Raw genomic sequence first — 20,056 nt, forward strand, 5'->3', positions numbered from 1 at the left:
GCCGCGTGACGTGAGGAAAGGCCTGAGACGCCGCGCTCCAGTTCAGAGACTTCACAACACCTCTACAAAACACACACACACGCACACACAGAGATACAGATGATAAGAAACGATCCAGATAAGAAACTTGCCCATACACACACACACACACACACACACACACACACACACACACACACACACAGAGATACAGATGATAAGAAAGGATCCAGATAAGAACTTGCCCATACACACACAGACACACACACACACACAGACACACACACACACACACAGACACAGACACAGCCTGAGGTGCTCACAGAGGGAAGATGTTGAGCAGCTCCTCCTGGTGGGGGATGTGAGGTACTGCAGGGTCGGTGCTGTGGAGCAGGCGGAGGAACACGGCTCCGGCGTGCGCTCTGTAACGGTCGATCTTCTCTGCAGCCTGCTGGGCCAGACAGAGCATCATCCGCTGGCAACTACACACACACACACACACACACATACACGGAGAGGGGGACAAGATGGAGAACAGGAGGTGTCAGAGTCGGAGAGAAAGAGAGAGCACACATCCCAACCAAGAAACACCAATTATCACGTGTGTGTGTTCTTTCCCCAAGTGTGTGTCTGATTACGAGTACGCATTATCCCAATTATTTTTGACTTGAATTAAATCCCCCCTTAAAAAAAAACCTCACACCGTCGGACCACGTGGAGTTTTCAGGAGTTTACGAAAACGATACAAGAGCAACGTTGACAACTTCCTCGATAAAAAATAAGCGAGCGAGAGAGTGAGAGAGAGAGAGAGAGAGAGAGAGAGAGAGAGACTCACACGGCAGGAGACAGGAGGTTGGGGGCGGAGCCTGCAACCTGTAGCGTCACATCCTGTAAACCCGTCATGGCCGCCGCACGCACCCTAGAACACGGCGGGTGAGAGAGTCAAAAGATCAAGCCTGATTACACCTACGTCACTCCTGAAATATCAGAACAGATATACTGATATACACTCACTGGCCACTTTATTAGAAACACACGCACTCGTGCTCAAATCATGAAATGATCCAATGAAACGTGACTATACTGAGAGAAGAGGTACTCAGCAGTGCTAGGATGGTGTTCCTAATAAAGTGGCTGGTGAGAGTATACAGGGATTGGAAGGAATTATGGAAAGTCTGTGATATGATGTAAAAGTGAGGTTCTCCTGTGTTAAAGCTCTTAATGCTCAGGTCATAAAGGTGCGTGCGTGTGCGTGCGTGTGTGTGTGTGTGTGTGTGCGCGTGTGTGTGTGTGTGTTTTGTGTGTGTGTTTTCTCGACGTATGCCTCAGCTCCAGTCCTCACCAGGCCCCCACGTCTCCTCGGCTGTCCGTAGTGTAATCGTTCATGCACTCAAACAGGGTTTCATACACACCGCTCACGTTTCCCTCACACACTGCGCTGTCCGGACTGGCCTGGGCACACACTCCTACGGTTACACACACCCTAAGAAACAGAAAAACACACACACACACACACACACACACACACACACACACACACGCACAGGCTTAGACAAAGCAGACAGATCGTGATGCATCACGCAGAGAAATGGTGAATTTCAGGTCGGGCAGGTACGAGAGTCACGGACATTAATACACACAGGAGGAGAGAAAAGACAGAGGAGAGAAGGGAAAGCAGAGGAGAAAAGAAGGAGGGGAGAGGAGACGGGAAGAAGGAGAGGAGGAAGGAGGAATAAGAGGAGGGTGAGGTGAAGAGAAGGGACGGGAGGGTGGAGAGGAGGAACAAACAGGGCGACTCACCGAGCCAGAGCCAAGACTGCGTCTCTCCTGGACTCCGTAAAACTGTCTTCCTTCTTTGGGACTCTGCAGGCTTCCTGAAGTCCGTTTAACACCTGAACACACACACACACACAGACACACACACCACCGTGACAAAATGACCTAGAACACTAAGTACCATTGGTTCCTGTTTGTGCCGGTCCTTTCGAGGTTCTCACCCGCTGCAGTTGGTTGCGGATCATGAAGTCCGGGAGAGAACCTAACGCTAAAGCGCAGCCGCAGCGCATCTGGACCTCAGCACTCTTCAGACCAGATAGGTAGTGACCGAGCAACTGTTCTGTTCTCACACACACACACACACACACACACAAATATTGACAGAATCACATCAGCTTAAAAGGTACCGTCTACCTGAAATCTTACTGAATCAGCTTCATTGAGTCAGCTTTACTGTGATCAATGAATCAATTCCTCTGAATCAATTTTACTGAGTCAAATTCATTGTGACAAACTTTATCAAGTCAAGTAAATCATTTTTACTGAGTCAACTTCGAGTGAATCTGAATCAGTTCCACCGAGTCGACTTTACAGAGTCAAATGCAGTGTGAATAAACAAACAAACAAATCAGCTTTATGACTCAGCTCCATTTAGTGAAATCATCTCCGCAGAATCAACTTTACTAACAAATCAAACAAATCAGCTATATCAACTCGCAGTCATAAATTGCATCGAATCAACTTCAAGTGAATCGGCTCCACTGAGTCGACTTTACTGAGACAAATTCAGTGTGAATCAATCAATCAATCAGCTTAATGAATCAGCTCCACTGAATCACCTTTACTGAGTTAACTTCAGATGGACAAACAAATCAGCTTTATCAACTCGCATTCACAAATTGTATCGAATCAACTTCAAGTGAATCAGTCAATTTTACCGAGTCAGTGTCAATGAGAAAAACAAATCAGCTTTATCGAGTCAAGGGTATCAATTTTGCAGAGTCAAATGCAGTGTGACAAGTGAATCAGCTCCATTGAATCAATTCTACCGAGTCAAATTCAGCTGAAAAAGCAAATCTGTTTTATTAACACTTATACACACACACACACACACACACACACGCACACACAAACACAAACAAACGATGGAATCAGTCCATGTCAAATGTAATCCCATCTGAATAGGGCTATTGTTATATTTAATATGTTTGTTTGTTTGTGATTCTGAGACAGAATCAGTTTTAATGAAGCTGAATATCCAGAGATATGGTGGGATTCTCATACTTCTGGATCTTTAAACAGAAAACATTTTTTTCATTTATATATACAAAGTATATTTAAAAAAAAAAAACAATATTTGTGTGTCCGTTATTAATAAAGACATACAAGGGACGAGACGGTTACATGCCTGACTCTAATCACTATTGTAACAATGATCATAAGAAAATGTTTGTAGGCTGTGAACTTAAACGAAGTGCCATGGTGAAGCGTGTACGAGGCTTTATGTACCTTGCATGTGTGAGTCTGCCACCCCGGGCTGGACCTGATAATACTGCTGACACAGAGCCGCAAGAGCAGAGACCGCTGCCTCCTGCACAGAGAACACACACACACACACACACACACACACAGATTAAAACCAACAAGAAGGACACCAACAGGGCACATCAGACTGGTCGAGTGTGTGTGTGCGTGAGTGTGTGTAATGATGTCACTCTACCTGGATGTTCTGCTTGGTGTTCAGACTGTCGTCTATGAGCGACTGCCAGCCGTCTGTAACACAGTGACTCACGTTATGACCGCGTCATTTTCAATCACACTCATGAGCTCATTCACTGTTCCTGAGGCAAGAACACAAACATGACTGGTGGCTGTCACACGTGATCCGAAGTGTGTGTACGGTGTGCGATTTAGTTTGAACAAATCGTGCCGAATACGAGTTCAAATGCATACAGTAAGAGTTCAATGTTAGGTTTAATGTACGAATAATGCGATTTATAGCCACAGGCATGTGTGCGCACGCGTGTGTGTGTGTGTGTGTGTGTGTGTGTGTGTGTGTGATTAAATGTTTTTAAAATATTTTAATACGTTTACCTTTGGTCAGACAGACAGGGAGACCAAAAGCCAGACAGACAGACAGACACACAGACAGTTAACTTACTGATGACTGGGTCGTCTTTAAAAGGCATTCTGGAGAGCGACAGTTTCTCGATGAGGAGACACACTGCACATGGAACAGAGGAGGAGGAAGAAGAGGAGGAAGAGAAGGAGGAGGAGGAGGAAGAGGAGGAAGAGAAGGAGGAGGAGGAGGAAGAGGAGCAGTAGGAGAAGAGGATGAAGAGGAGGAGGAGTAGGAAGAGCAGTAGGAGGAAGAGGAGGAGGAAGAGCAGTAGGAGGAAGAGGAGGAGGAGGAGGAAGAGGAGGAGGAGGAGGAAGAGGAAGAGCAGTAGGGGGAAGAGGAGAAGGAGGAGGAAGAGGGGGAGTAGGAAGAGCAGTAGGAGGAAGAGGAGGAGGAGGAGGAGGAGGAGGAGGAAGAGGGGGAGTAGGAAGAGCAGTAGGAGGAAGAGGAGGAGGAGGAGGAGGAGGAGGAGGAAGAGGGGGAGTAGGAAGAGCAGTAGGAGGAAGAGGAGAAGGAGGAGGAAGAGGGGGAGTAGGAAGAGCAGTAGGAGGAAGAGGAGGAGGAGGAGGAAGAGGGGGAGTAGTAAGAGCAGTAGGAGGAAGAGGAGAAGGAGGAGGAGGAGGAAGAGGGGGAGTAGGAAGAGCAGTAAGAGGAAGAGGAGAAGGAAGAGGGGGAGTAGGAAGAGCAGTAGGAGGAAGAGGAGGAGGAGGAGGAGGAGGAAGAGGGGGAGTAGGAAGAGCAGTAGGAGGAAGAGGAGGAGGAGGAGGAAGAGGGGGAGTAGGAAGAGCAGCAGGAGGAAGAGTAGGAAGAGCAGTAGGAGGAGGAACAGGATAAGGAGGAAGAAGAGGAGAAGAAGGAGGAAGAGGAGGAGGAGGAACAGGAGAAGGAGGAGGAAGAGGAGAGCATCTCAGTGTAATAACAATACAAATCTTCCCCGTATATCAAACACTACACTTGACTAATTAGTAAATATTAAATGAAGGTATTGCGTAAGCTTGCACTGTGAGAAACGCAGAGCTTAAGGAGTAGAGTCCGAGTTATAAATGTTACCCGCTGGCCTCATCAGCTCTCCACCAAACCCCCTGCGGAGAAAGAAACACCGAGAGATTAGCAATAAAGAAGTCAGGTGTTCGCCGTTTGTCAAACGCAGGCGAAGGTGTTCGTGTGTGGGTCTGTAGAGACGCTCACCTGTACTGCTTCCTGTCCGAGAGCTGCCCGGAGGAAAGAGGGAGAAGGAGAAGTTCAGATTTCAGACGCCGGCAACGACTTGGACGGTGTTTCAAATACAAAATCACACGCAAAGAAAGAAAAGTCCAAACTGCAATAATGACACAAAATCAGAAACGGACTGCTGGGGGAATTCTAAAAGACTCGGCGGGAATCCGGACACTCGCTGCGCTGGAGGACACGCATCGAAGGAAATGGAGATTAGACAGAAGCACGCTTCGTGACGATACACAGGCCTTTCTTTTATTTATTTATTTCCTGTGCATACGCAAGCAATTAATGAAGCACTGAAAGAAGAAAAAACAAAAAAAAAAGAGAGAGAGAGAATGAAAGAAAGGAAAACAGTGACACCCCCCCCCCCCAATCTATCTGACGTTTCAGTTACTGTAGTCCAAAAAAATAAAAAATTTAATAGAAAACTCCAGAAATACAGTAAACATTCATAATTTAAAGTGCACCTATTATGCTTTTTCAAATATTCCCTTTCATGTAGTGTGTTATATACGTAGCTGTTTGTGAATGTAAAAAGTCTACAAAGTTTCAAAAATTCGAAGCGCACGACAAACGGAGTTACTGACTCCCAAAAGAAGGAATCGATTCTGAACAGCTGAATCGACTCGTTAGTGATTCCAGACTTTACAGCCTGTACGAACCTACGTAGGTTCGTAACAAAAACCCCCGCCTCTGGTCTTCATCGGCCGCTCGCTGACAGCGGTAGACCAATCACGACAGACTGGGACGTCTGACCAATCAGAGCAGAGTATGCTCTCTGAACAGAGGAGTTTAGAACGAATCCTTTAGAACGGATCATTTAACGAGTCGTTTGTGACACTGGGGGGAAAAAAGTAACGCTGCAGTTTAAATCATGAGCACGTTAAAGTGTTCTTTGACCTCGGATGCGTGTAAATCTATCGTAAACAAACTTCAAAACAAAGTTAGGCACGTTTCAAAACCATAATGGGTGCGTTTTAAATTACGCGCTGTTCTGAGTAACGGGATGAAATCTCGTGAGTTCCTGCCCGGGATGTTAATCATCCTTCTGTCCAGCGTATAAGTGTAGTAGGTGTTAACGGCGCTTCCTAACGGCTTTATAAATGCAAAAACTACTAGCGCTTTGCTCCTAATATCCGTATCTGCATTCGGATTTGAACACAAAGTGGGCGTGGCTTATTATTAAACGTGAACCCTATAACGATGACCCCGCTAACACATCCCGTCAAAGACGCCGGACAGCAAATTTTATTCAGCTACTAAACGTCCTCAGTTCCTCAGTTCCTCAGCTACATCGCTCGAGTTCCTGATCCATCTCAAGCAGGACATTTCGGGCGAGGTTTCTATCTGACGTGACGGAGCAATAAACAAGCTAGCTGTGCTTCTTTTCTGAACCGAGCGTTCGACACGTGCTGCTGCGAACCAAAACAGAGTCTTTTAAGTGCCATCTCGTTATAATTCCAACATCCATAAATAAAAATACAACATAATTATAATTCCCTAAAAGATTTTCATGGAATAACGTTGAAGAACGAGGGAAAAGCATTTTCGCCGACCCCAGTAGGAATACGCCGTCACGTGTCACAGCGTCCCCCTGTTTTACTTTAGAAAGCATGCGTGAAATGCTTTTCAATGTCAAAAGTGTGTGTTTAGTACAGTGTATTAGTATTACACCTGGGTGATGGTACTGTGTGTTACACACGTAATGTTCATGTTACATATGGGAAAGCTTACATATATATATAAATAAAAATAAATAAATAAAAAAAAGGTGAACACATTTACTGACCGTTTGGTGAATGGCTTTGAGACCCTCGATGGATTCTGAGGACAGGAAGTCAGTGACTGGTCTGGAAAAAAGAAATGTATGTACATATAGTACAGTATAGTGATGTGAAAACAAGAAAACAAGCTACACGTCTCCCTCCGAAATCGCGCTATAACGCTACACCGATTCATCTCCGTGAAAACACATGCGATGCTGACGGATGATTACTGGTTGTTATGTGGATGTAGGAATCTGCAGGACATTTTACACCACAGCGCTGATGAATTCTGGATTCTGATTGGTCAGGAGGGTTTAAAAAAATAAAAAAAAATTAGACAGTAGTACAGCTGCAAATCCCTACGATTACAATAATGCGCTTATTTTAATACATGATCATTTCTAGAGTCACAGCTCATTCATTCACAGGGACTTGTACGGTCCACCTAATTAGTCTTGACAGGAAATGCAAAGCAAAACGTCCACATGTCACCGAGGACCTGCGGGAAGGTTTAGCGGACATACGAGCGGTCGTGATCACCTTCACAAGAATCTGATCTGCATGGAAGAGTCATCAGAAGGAATCCTTTCCTGTGACCTCATCACAAAAGTGAAGGTCTGATGTACGCAAAACGATATCTAGAGGAGTCTGTGGGCAAAAGACTACCATTCATCGTCACTAAACATTTTTTAAATACAGGCTAACTTTTGTTAATTCACTCTGCGTCATTATTTTCCCCGTAACAGCATATCCTCTAGCGTTTTATTCCTTATATATCAGATGCTTAGCATTGATAAAGTGACGCTCTAAGCTAATTTGCCCAGTAGTAGCATGTATGCTTAAGAGGAACATCTGTACAGCCTTAAAGAGCGATATTTCCTGTCTATGACACATATTTTAGTACTAATTGCTTCATGGGAGCAATTGTATGCAGGCGTAGACAGAGACATTAAAATAAATAAATAAATCGCTGAACAGGTGTGTGCAGGCTCCTGATATTTAATGTACAATCATTTACAGTCTGTTCTGTTCTGAATAATCGCTCGTCTCAAACACACCTGATAACGAAGCGGGGATGCACACCTTAACTACTACCTCAAGCTTTATTCCTTCATCATCGCTTCTGAAACGAGTCCTAATCAAATCCATTATTGCGCAATATTTGCTCGATTTTAAGCTCTAGTATTTAGCCCCGCCCACCTGACATCACTAACAGATGTCCTGATGAACATAAAGTTCAGACAGGTGGCAAATTAAAGGAAAAACCCTGGTGGCTCTGTTCTGCTGTTATACTGTAAGGGGGCGGAGGGGTATTTATTTTTGCTCGCACGGTTTGGCTCCACGTGAAGCAGATACACTGCAGTTCTTCTAACTGAACGACTTTGCACCATGACGAAACATTTCTATCCTGATGGGCGTGGCATATTCCAGGATGACTCCGCCCAACCCTTCCACAGTAGATTTACACATTTAAAAAAATAAAAAAAAGGCACGTCAGCACTATTCTGGTGGCTCGTGATGGCAAGACAGCATCCTAACACATTTGTACACCCGGTCTGCACAGTCAGATCCAAATCCACGCCTGAACACAACGTCACAGCCCTCGACCTGTCGTGGCATGTTTTAATTGCATGATTAATCCTAAATAATTAGGAAGGGAAAAGGGGCGGGGCTTCACCTGTCGCTCTGAGCGGCGAGCTTATAGAGGGCGTGTGTGATCTCGGAACAGGCCAATATCGCTCCATGGCGACCGAACATGTCCATCCCTGTCGCCATCGGCAACAGCTGCGGAAAAACTGAAAGAGAAGAAAGTGATGGTGGCCATCATTATCATCATCATCATCATCATCACAGACATGCCAATAATAATGTGCAGTCCCGACATGGAGGAGGAATTCAATAGCTAATAACACGTAAAATTATGCATAACGTGTTCCATTTGACTACACGAGTCAGGAGAACACCAAACAACAACGGTGTGCATGGAAGGGTTGCAAGAAGAACGCCACCGCTCTCCCAAAAGAACACTGCTGCCTGTCGGCAGTTTGCTAAAGATCACGTGGACAATCCAGAACGCTATTGGAAGAACGTTTTGTGGACGGATGAGACCTAAATAGAACTTTCCGGTTTAAATGAGAAGCGTTATGTTTGGAGAAAGGAAAACGCTGCACTCCAGGATAAGAACCTGACCCCATCTGTGAAACATGGTGGTGGCAGTGTCATGGTTTGGGACGGTTTTGCTGCATCTGGACCAGGACGACTCACCTTCACTGATGGAACAATAAATTCTGAAGTATACCAGCGAACTCTAAAGGAAAATGTCGGGACATCTGTCCATGATCTGAATCTGACAAGAAAGTGGGTCATGCAGTCGTTCTACTAAAGAACGGTTAAAGAAGAATAAAGTGAATGTTTTGGAACGGCCGAGTCAAAGTCCTGACCTTAATCCAATAGAAACGTTGTGGAAGAACCTGAAGCGAGCAGTTCCTGTGAGGAAACACACCAACATCCAGAGATGAAGCCGTTCTGTTCTGAGGAACGGGATAAAACTCCTCCGAGCCGACGTGCAGGACTGATCGACACTTACCCCAGACGTTTATCTGCAGTTATTCCTGCACAAGGAGCTCACACCACATACTGACAGCAACGGTTCACACACTTTTACCCCTCACACATATGTAATATTGTACCATTTCCCTCAATAAATAAATGACCAAGTATAATAATTTTTATCTCATTTGTTTAATTGGGTTCTCTTTGTCTACTTTTAGGACTTCTAGTGAAAATCTGATGAAGTTTTAGGTCACATTTACGCCGAATGGGTTCACAAACTTTCAAGCACCACCGTACGCACTCGATCCGGAAGCGAATCGTTAAGACTACTTCTAGATCATCACCTGTGTCGGCCATGTAATCCGGAGCCTGTGGCGTGAGGTTGTGCAGCGCTTTGGTGGCCAGCTCTCGAATCGCCCTGAACACACACACACACACACACACACACACACACACACCACACACACACAAAACAAAGCTCTTTTAATTCCACACCTTACTGACATTACCTTCAAATCCACAGCTGGACAGGTGTTATCCTCCTCCTTACCTGTTCCAGTGGTTTATTTTCCTGGTCACCAGGTGGTCGATCATCGGCTTGGTGTACTCCTCAAAACCCGCTACGTAGACGCTGGGAGAAGAGACGCAACACGAGTAGTGGTAGTGATATCACATGTAGAAGTTTCACACGGTGATTGACACGTGACCGAAACGATTCAATCAGGACTCGGCATTACCGAATACTGAAATATTAACACGAGGAACCACGAGGACGCACAATGCGACCATGAGGTGGCCACGGCGCTAATAAAAAATATATAACAATTAACAAATAAATAAGTAAGTAAGTAAGTAAGGAAGTAAATAAATAAATAAGTCCCGATATGGATCGTCTAAAGGAGATTTTCATTCATGAATACGCTCGTGAGTAGTTTATTTAGGATCATGTTCTGAAAATAACGCAGTTATTTGAATATTAATCTCAGCAGCCAAATACGATGAATATGTTTGTTTGGATCTGCATGGTGTGTTACTTAAGAGTTGAGTACATTCTAGTCAATACTAGACCATGAATCTACAAGTGGATTTACAATTGAAATGTTGTTCTCTGCAGCGAGACACAGTTTAACGCATGTCTCAAGGCCAAATCATGCCTACATAATAAAACCGATGAGCCTATCCAAGGGGACACGGGGCGCAAGATGGGGGACATCCTGGACGGGGTGCCAACCCATTACAGGGCACAATCGCACACACTACAGACAACTTGGACGTGCCAATCAGCCTACAACGCATGTCTTTGGACTGGGGGAGGAAACCGGAGAACCCAGAGGAAACCCAGCGTAGGACGGTTAGAACACGCGAGTTCCGTGCATGGGATTCCAACCCCCAACCCTGGAGGCGCGAGGCAAACCTGCTATCCACTAAGCCTCCATTAGAGAATTAGAGAGCACGTTATTATAATAAATAAAAAAACAAAACAATATAAAACCAAAAAAATAAAACAATATAAAATATTTTGCTGGCACAAAGAACAGGAATAATAAAGAAGCGTTCCTTATAGTAATTTTCCATGCTGCTGTTGAATCTACACGGGCTTGTTTTGTTTTTTTCTTCCTTTCCTTTAAATAAATTCCACACATGCCAGGTTTAGACGTCCGCGAGCTCCTACTCATGCTTCACGTTAAGGTTAAATTCGAATCTAAACAGCACAAACTGCACACAGTGTGTACAGCGATCTCTAATCAAGTGTCTATGGTGCTGCTTTGAATATTCGATTTTATCAAAAAAAAAAAACAACAAAAAAACCCATTAAAAACTATTTCCACTGCTGCAATTGTCGACTTTGCTCCCTGAGGCTAGAATTTTCCACATTACTGAAGCAGCAGCTCGACGGCTCGCTCGGTGTCATTTTACCCCGAAGGAAGACAGACCTGCCCTTCAACCTTCAGCAACTGCCTCTGCCGGAAAGCTTCAAATGGGCCGTGGTTGGATCTTCCAGCAGGACGATGATCCAAAACATCATCAAAATCAACACAGAAATGGTTTACTGACCACAACATCAAGGTCCTGCCATGACCATCCCAGTCCCCTGACCTGAACCCCATAGAACACCTGTGGGGTGAACTGAAGAGGAGAGTCCACCAGCGTGGACCTCCAAATGTGAAGGATCTGGAGAGGTTCTGTATGGAGGAACGCTCTCAGATCCCTCACCATGTATTCTCCAACCTCATCAGGCATTATAGGAGAAGACTCAGTGCTGTTATCTTGGCAAAGCGAGCTAGCACAAAGTACTGACTCAAAGGGTGCCAATAATTGTTGCACACCTATATTTAACAGAGACTTTTTTTTGGCTAATCCTGTGTTGTGTTCGTAATTGTTTGATATCCATGAGATCAGAGTATTTTTGTGAATTTTTTGACCAAAAGATCAAAAGGTTAAACAATAAAGACAATTTTTCACAGCCTTCTTATGCTCATATTTACCAAAGGGTGCCAATATTATTGGAGGGCACTGTATATGCTTATAGAACATCTCATTCCAGATTTATTCCTCCCTTTGCTGTTATAATAAGCTCTACTATTTTGGGAAGGCGTTCTGTTAGATTTTAGGGCGTGGCTTGTGGGGATTTGTGTTCGTTCAGCTACGAGAGCGTTCGTGAGGTTGAGGTCGGGCGCTGATGATGTAAGGAGACTCCAGTTCCAGTTCATCCCAAAGGTGTTCAGTAGGGTTGAGGTCAGGACTCTGTACAGGACACTCGAGATCTTCTACCTTCCTCCACCCTTCACACACTGTGTCTTCATGGAGCTCGGTTTGTGTACACGGGTATCGTGACGCTGGAACGGTGTTTGTTCCTCTTAGTTCTCAGGGAAATCGTAAAGCTACAGCGTACGAATAACCGTAAAGTTACCATCATAAACACGCCAGAGTGCTGCCCAGACCCATGCTTTGGTTTGACGAGGCTAAAAAGTGGCTACGTTAGCTAGCGTAACGGCGAGCTAGTCAGCTAGCGAAGCGCATCAACGTCGCAGTTTGACGACGATGGATTGTTTGGCTCGGTTTCATCGGAACGAATTCGGAATTCGAAAGCGTCGGATCGTGAATTTTTTTCTAGATAACCGGACTCGCTTGTCCGCAGACGAGCTACTAATAACTCTCATACAGTTTATTATAATTCGGACAAATTAGCACGAGCATCTCAGCAAGCGAAGGCGTCATGAATAAAGACAAGGTGATCAGATATTTCTCATGACGAGATTATTATAGAACACACATAAGACCTCATTTCAAGCTGGAAACGTTTATTCTGTTGCACTGCAGAAACATCACAGCGAGTGGAAATATCACGAATATAGTCAAACTTATCTGTTTATACTCTAATTCCTGTTATTACAGTAAAATAAACCAAATGTAAGCTCATTAAACTTATTTTTAGATATTTTTTGAAAGAGTTTTATATCACTGGGAGGTCATTTTGCTACATTTAAGCGAAAGAAGCTAAATGATCTGCCAATAGAAAACTGTTTCAAGCTTGAAATCAGTAAAAATGTCTAGAAATAAGCCGAATCATTTTTATATATTCGGTTTTTTTTTGGTTTATTGTAATATATTTTAGATAATTTCACGTGCTAAGTGGCCATTTTTTTTTGTTGTTGTTGTTGTTGTTGTTTTTGCTCGAAGCGCTTAATAAAATAAGTAAAAATGATCTTCCAAAAGAAAATAAGAAAATTTACAGCTTGAGCTGAGTAAAAAATATCTAGAAATTACGCTTAATTATCATATATGTGTTTAAAAAGAAATTTCATATACATTATATATATATATATATATATATATATATATATATATATATATATATATATATATATATATATATCTCTCTCATTATTTCAGGAAAGAGTTCAAACAAGTCCTACATTTAAATTCCTAAAATGAAAAAGATTTTTGTGGATTGCATTTCAGATTTTTATTTATTTATTTTTTTTAAAGGAATTTTTATTATTATTTTTTTTTAAATCGCTAAGCCTTTACATATTTTTTTTCCTCGACGGCCGTCTCCGTTTCTTACCTGATGGTCAGGTAGCAGTTGTTCAGGTTCCCGACGGCGAAGTAATCTGCGGCTGTTAGGATATCGATGCCGTGTGGGAACGTGCCCTGAGGACAGAAATCTCAGAGTTCATCATGGCCGCTAATCCGCTCACTCGACACAGAGCAGAGCAAATAAATAAATAAATAAATAAATAAAATCTCGAGAAGGAGACGAGAGTTCAACAGTAAATGCGTGTGAGGGTGTCGGATTACAGTTACGCTTCAGCTGCTCGTGTGTTTTTTGTCTGATTCTAACATGTGAACTGATGCTTGTGTGTGTGTGTGTGTGTGTGTGTGTGTGTGTGTGTCTGCTCCTACCTGCCTGCCGACGTTTTCTTGGAAAGCAGCCTGCAAAAGAGAACAAACTGTTTAATTTGTTTTTTTTCCTCCCTCTCTCTCTCTCTCTCTATTTTAAAACAAAGGTCCTCAATAAATAAATAAATAAATAAATAAACAAACAAACAACTCACCGAGGCGGCTTTCCTGCAGCTGACGTTGCGGTCGAAGAGGGCGACGATGACCAGCGCGCTGAGAGAAGAAGAGAAGGGGAAAGACGAAGGGAAAGAAGCTGCACTGTTACAGATGTGTTACAGCTGTGCACTCGTGTACGTGCTCAATTGCCTTAACAGTCGTTGATGTAACTCCACACTACACACTACTACCGTATTACACCACACCACACCTTCTGATTGGTCAGAAGGTGTTCTCTAGAACAGCAGCTCTGGCAGTAGTGTCAGGGGATGTTTACTGAACATTTATGGAAGGAGTCTCCAGTGTCAGAGGTAAATCCTTGAGGTTTCTCAGTCGCACGACAAGCTACAGTAATTTAGTCTGTTCATAGCGGCTAGAACAAGAGCGACCACAGGAACTGACTCGTTTCGTGGACGAACATTAAACGTAACTACAAAATGGATAAAAAGTACATTTTTATAAGGTAAGGTGTGAAGGAGAACGGATGAAACACTTTCCCCTACGTTCCTCAATTTCCTTTAAAGTCAGTTTATTAGTCGGCGACACCGACACTGAAACCGTGACATCATTTTGGGATTTGCCTAATGAGTTTCGGCACCTGGGAATGGCGTCGTTGTGCAATGTCTGAACAGAGCTGCATGACGGGCGACAATAACTCGTCCTCCAGCGGCACATTCAGCTCCGATGGTGATGAAATTCTTCTTTTGTTTGTTTTTTTCTCCCCCCTTTTTCCTCTCCCGTAGCACCACTATCACCCTGTCCTGGCTCTCTTTCTACCCACCATGCTGACATGCTGTGTGAACGTGCCCGTGAGGGATTCCCACAACACACACACACACACACACACACACACACACACAGAAAGACTTGAGGCTTGAGGAAGATGTGCTGCTGGCGGTGTTGAATAAGAAAAAGAAAAAAAAAACATTCTCAAACCAAGTTTTGACGGCTGGCCTGGAGCGACACAAAAAAAAAAAAGAAGAAGAAAAGGGAAAGAAAAAAGAAAAAAGTTTTTAAGCCTGCACTCCTTCTCTGTTGTTGTTTTGGGTTTAAAATGTAATATTTCGCTACGGTTTTATTCCAATCAGTTTGGGCGTATCGACACGTCTGACGTGATTTGTTGACAAATCTGATATTTACGGCAGTAAAAGCGTGACCTCGGATCACGCGTTCGCGTAAAGAAGGCGTGAGGTCTGAAAGTGTGGAAAGGATCCGAGCGTGGAGCGTGTGCAGAGCGAGCGAGAGCACGAGGGTGCCGGGAAGAGACGACAGGACGCAACAAGCTCGAGCGAGAAGGTGACCGAAACCACAGCACCGAGTCGAAACCTGGCAGCGTGCGAGGAAACGGAGCGCTGTGGAGGAGAGGGGAGGGGAGAGTGACAAACTAAAGCAGAGTCGGTTGTGGATGCGTCCACACTTGCCTCTGGAGCCGGGAGGGGAGGAGGGAAGGCACGACGACGAATCACACATCACATGGCACCCTTTTTTTTTTTTTTTTTTTTTGTCTTTTTAAGCATTTCATCATCATCCTCCTTCTCCTGCAGCACGTCTTTTCAAATAAACACACACTGATTTAGATTTCCTGCTCCGAGTCTCCTACAAAGTGACAAAAAGGGAAATAAATATTTTTTTAAAAATATGCGGTATCGTTAGTCGGTCATTTTTTTTTAAATAATTAAGAAATATTAAAAGATGCTAAATTTTTTATCTAAGTATTCTGAAATGAAATTTTATAAATGATTTAACTATTTTAGAGATTCAACGTTTTTTTTTTTTTCCTTTCTTTATGCAGCAGTTCTGCTTGCAGTTTGTTAGGGGATTAAAGGGGAAGTATTGGGGGTGGGGGAGGGGGGTGAAAACTTTTCAACTGATCTGTACATCCACTCTCTGACCTTGAAGTGTAATAAACTCAATATGATGCTCCTATAAATGATCATTCTTTGATGTCTTAGGGGATGCAAACTTTTGCTCCTAGCGGTACATACATGTTTTACGTATAATATTTAAACTAAAAGATTAGCAGAGATTACTTGGAGGGTGCGAGGTCAAAAAGTCCTTTAAAGAGAGAGAAAGAGAGAGAGAGAGAGAGAGAGAGAGAGAGAGAGAGAGAGAGAAACAACACAACACACACCAAAACTTTACACAGATTTTTAACCCCTTCATGTGCATCCATGTTCTTTAGATGATATTCTTTTCATTATTTTAAACTGAATGTCATATGAATTAACTTTATCTTCTTATAATAATAATAATAATAATAAGTAAATGGATTGTTTTCGTGCCGAAAAAAAGATAGCGTATTGTACCCGAGCTTAAGGAAATAAATGCTGATGAGTGAAATGACAGAAAACATCATTTTCTAATAAAACACGGCTTTTACATGCACAAAACATACACGGTTTAGGACTGCTGCATGACCTAACATTTTATTTACAAAAATAAATAAATAAATAAACGCTTATTTTAAACGGACGACTCGGAGCGAAATATTCCGAAAAGCAGCCGATAAGTGGAGAAGAGTCCGGCGTCGGTGGGAACTCCTTTAATACTGTTTAAAAATCATCTCCGGGAAATTCCTCAAGACATCGCTCCAGAAAACACCAAGAATACATTTCTGGAAACTCTAGGTGAAAAAGGTGTCTACTTTTTTTTTGGAAGATGCTAAAATACTAAATTAATTCAATTTATTTTGGATTTTTTTTTTTTTTTTTAATCACAACATAATTCCCATAGTTCCATTTGTGTTACTCCTGAGTTTTATGACTTTATTATTCTTCTAAAATGTAGGGAAAATTTTTTTAAATAAAGAATGAGTGTGTCTAAACTTTTGACTGGTAGTGTGTGTGTGTGTGTGTGTGTGTATATACACACGTGTATATTTATATATATTTATAGACACACACACAGACACATACATATATATACACACACACACACACACACACAGAAACCAGTGTAAATAAATTAAAGGGTGTGATTGAGAGATTAAGAACTGGGAGAGGCGTTAAAAACTGGTTTCAGGCCACAAGCAGACGTGCCTGCGACAAAACTCTTGAGCATTCCTCCAGGACAAAAAGAGACAAAAGCTCATTCCCTGCAAGGTATTTATACACTTACAGGCCTGTAAATCAGCTTTCATGGCGCCTGCAGCATCAACCGGCGTGTTCAAATGAGGGAGGAAATGCGACATATGGAATTGTTTCAGCTCCTGTTCACCGGTCGCGAACCCGGGCGAAAACGCAGACTAAAGGTTATGACCGTGCGAGTCAGCGGTGCCTCGTTATTTAGCGAAGAATAATCTGAGGGCTGACAAAAGGTGCTTGTGTGTGGCTCGAATAAACAGGTTCTCCTGGCGGCTCCAGACCTCGCTGACTAAAGGAACACAAACCCACAATGTCTGGTTCATGGTTTACGTATAGAATTCCTCCGGTCGCTCTCAAGTCCAAAAGTAACGCTTCTGAAGATGAAGGTCGTCCTACGCCACCGACGTTTCATTCGACTCGGCTCGGAAACGGGGTCGTTTGTTCGTATTTTCTTAGGATCTGTGATGAGCGGTGTACATTTTCTTCCTCAAAACGATGAGCCGTAGAGTCAGCGGCACAGACTAACAAGTGAATACGTCTGAACGCTGAGAGATATAAAAGATATATACCGTGTAACTCATTCAAAGGTAAGAAGTGCCGCCGTGTTTACTGTTCACGCTCTGGGCGGCCATTTTGTTTTGACGTCACTTGCCGAACTCGCGGTTAAGGAGTCCGTCCCGAGTTCCCAAGTCGGAGTTCCAGGTCGGAGTTTGGAAATTATGAGGGATAACGAGTTTGGAATTACGTTCTATTATTGCGTAGTTGTTTACGACTTTTACAGCATGCTTTATTCCTTTTACACAACAGCACGTTGCCAAGGATTATACTTTTTTAATTCGTTAAAGAACCGCATCAGAGATTTGATGCGTTTAAAGTTTAACGATTAACGTTGTCGAACGTCCGCATCATCACTTACAGTATGATGTACCGAGAAACCACTGATAGAAAACCGGAGACTCCTCTCCTTACATAAATGTTAAACTAACATCAAAGAAAAAAAATAATTAAAAAAATGTAAATACTGACCCCACCTACTTAATCGTTCGAGACCTAATTTTGACAAATCTCAACTAATCTTCACTAATGGACCTTTAAGAATATTTTAAAAATCACCCCAAATTTTATTTCTGACCACGACGATCACATTTTGATCATATTTCTTTTTTTTTTTTTTTCGAAAACAGAAGAGTTCCTGAGAAAAAAGTATGAAAGTATGAAATGTACTGCAGCCGTAGTTTTTCCGCATTTGGATTAACAAGTAGAAACAATCACAGATGACAAGTAGATATTCTAGACAAATTATCGAATTACAAATGGACCGATTAGCACGTCACCTTGTGCAAACAACATCATCATCATCAAAGCAAATTGAAGCTGGTAAACGTCGCGTCACTACCTGGCGATCTGATTGACGTACGGCTCCAGCTCTTTGGGGTCGTAAGCACGGGCGAACGCCCAGCACACGTAACATGCCGCGTCTCGTACGTTCCAACCGAGGCTGCAGGCTCCTCTTCTCTCATCGTACACCAGGGCCTTCAGGATCAGCGGGACCACTACACACACACACACACACATATATATATACATAAATGCTAGAGATGAGTCAGTTTGTTCGCTTGAAAAACGAGACGAAGCCCGGGGTGCCAATACTTTCAGCTTAGTGGAAATAGTGAGTATATCGAGTGCCTATTAAATTAAAAACACGGTTCCATCGTGGAGCCACAGAGATATATACGGTATGATTATCCGTATCTACAGGGTGTACAAAATTCACCGTCTACCAGATGATTTATTTTCCAATGCACTATGTTCTTACACTTAACCAAAAAACAGGAAAATGTTCTGCTTGTCTTCTGTTGTTTTATCCCCCCCACCCCCCTCTCCCCACCCCTCCGCCCTCTTCAGGACATAATCCAACTATTCAAACATTAGGCGAATTATTTAAATATGTACTATAATATTTTGGTTAATTATTGTAACCCCGGAGCTTTTTTTTTTTTTTCCGCGAAATTTCCATGAACAGAATTAAGCACGTCCAAGACGTTATTTGAAGACCGGCCTCTGTTTAATCGAGGTTTGGCTGGAACGATTTCAATTCAAACGGCCAGTCGAAACAGATAATAAATAATAATAATAATAATAATAATAATAATAATAATGATAATAAGCTACTTTGAGAACCACTGCTTTAGCAGGCCGTATACTGTAGTAATGACGGGAGGAAATGCACCACCCAAAAGATGAACTACGACTTTATTAATAGTCCTCACAGACAAGGTTTGAAATACAAAGGGACCTGTGACGCAAATTGCAAAAAAAAAAAAAAAAAAAAAAAACATGTCAATGTATTCCAAACGTTCTGTTTGGGTTCAGGTGTTTTTTTGGAACAAGTGCGATTAACACCGATTAAATATTATGTGCTATATACTGTAAGTAACATTTACATGAAAGCTGCTTTCACAACCCTGAGTCATGATGCAGGACTTCTCCATTATGCAATGATGAGAACCCCACATCCATAGGAAACAGAATAAAAGGCCAGTCTTGTCTAACTGAGAGAAGTGTAAATCTGTGAAGAAAAAAAAAAAAACTCCCTTCCAGACATTCCCACCATACTGAACCAGTCAGGCAAAGAAGAAATTCGGCTACATGTAAATCCTCCCGGTGCATCCTCACAGTCTCCACACCCCTTTCCTGCTGAGCCTGATCCTGACTCCAGTACAAACACGGCAGCACATGCCAAAGAGCCGTGGCAAGGATCTCAGGCTTGTGGGAGCCACGCTGGTGAATCGTGGCTCGGGGCCTGACTAATATTACCTAGAGAGGTGTTGCCTGAGGGCTCTACCTGGGCATAGACTCCACCCCACTGACAGCAACACAGAGCGAGACAGGCATACAGGACCGATCAGATACAACGCCCGTAGTCCTCGCACGCACTTCGACACCGACCACATCGTCGTCCGAGGCCTAGGACGACTTCACGCAGTCCGGAAGGTTCACTC

At 43.1% G+C, this 20,056-nt stretch overlaps 1 protein-coding gene across 1 annotated transcript in view; it reads right to left on the reverse strand.

Moving 5' to 3' along the window:
- tbcd (tubulin folding cofactor D) overlaps window positions 1-20,056 on the reverse strand; it is a 40,459-nt gene that overhangs the window by 6,306 nt on the left and 14,097 nt on the right. Inside the window, exons 14-32 of the mRNA XM_053612605.1 lie at window positions 18,451-18,607; window positions 13,971-14,028; window positions 13,819-13,848; window positions 13,481-13,566; window positions 9,962-10,042; window positions 9,756-9,829; window positions 8,537-8,654; window positions 6,882-6,942; window positions 5,063-5,085; window positions 4,925-4,956; window positions 3,917-3,979; window positions 3,476-3,528; window positions 3,265-3,346; window positions 1,977-2,095; window positions 1,780-1,871; window positions 1,322-1,462; window positions 815-898; window positions 303-461; window positions 1-62 (exon numbers count right to left, since the gene is read on the reverse strand). The exon at window positions 1-62 is cut by the window's left edge and continues 77 nt beyond it. Of these exons, the coding sequence (XP_053468580.1) occupies window positions 1-62; window positions 303-461; window positions 815-898; window positions 1,322-1,462; window positions 1,780-1,871; window positions 1,977-2,095; window positions 3,265-3,346; window positions 3,476-3,528; window positions 3,917-3,979; window positions 4,925-4,956; window positions 5,063-5,085; window positions 6,882-6,942; window positions 8,537-8,654; window positions 9,756-9,829; window positions 9,962-10,042; window positions 13,481-13,566; window positions 13,819-13,848; window positions 13,971-14,028; window positions 18,451-18,607 (1,575 nt within the window). The remainder of the gene's footprint in view (window positions 63-302; window positions 462-814; window positions 899-1,321; window positions 1,463-1,779; window positions 1,872-1,976; window positions 2,096-3,264; window positions 3,347-3,475; window positions 3,529-3,916; window positions 3,980-4,924; window positions 4,957-5,062; window positions 5,086-6,881; window positions 6,943-8,536; window positions 8,655-9,755; window positions 9,830-9,961; window positions 10,043-13,480; window positions 13,567-13,818; window positions 13,849-13,970; window positions 14,029-18,450; window positions 18,608-20,056) is intronic.

This window comes from Ictalurus furcatus, chromosome 24 (assembly GCF_023375685.1).
Source record: "Ictalurus furcatus strain D&B chromosome 24, Billie_1.0, whole genome shotgun sequence".
Classification (NCBI taxonomy): Eukaryota; Metazoa; Chordata; class Actinopteri; order Siluriformes; family Ictaluridae; genus Ictalurus; species Ictalurus furcatus.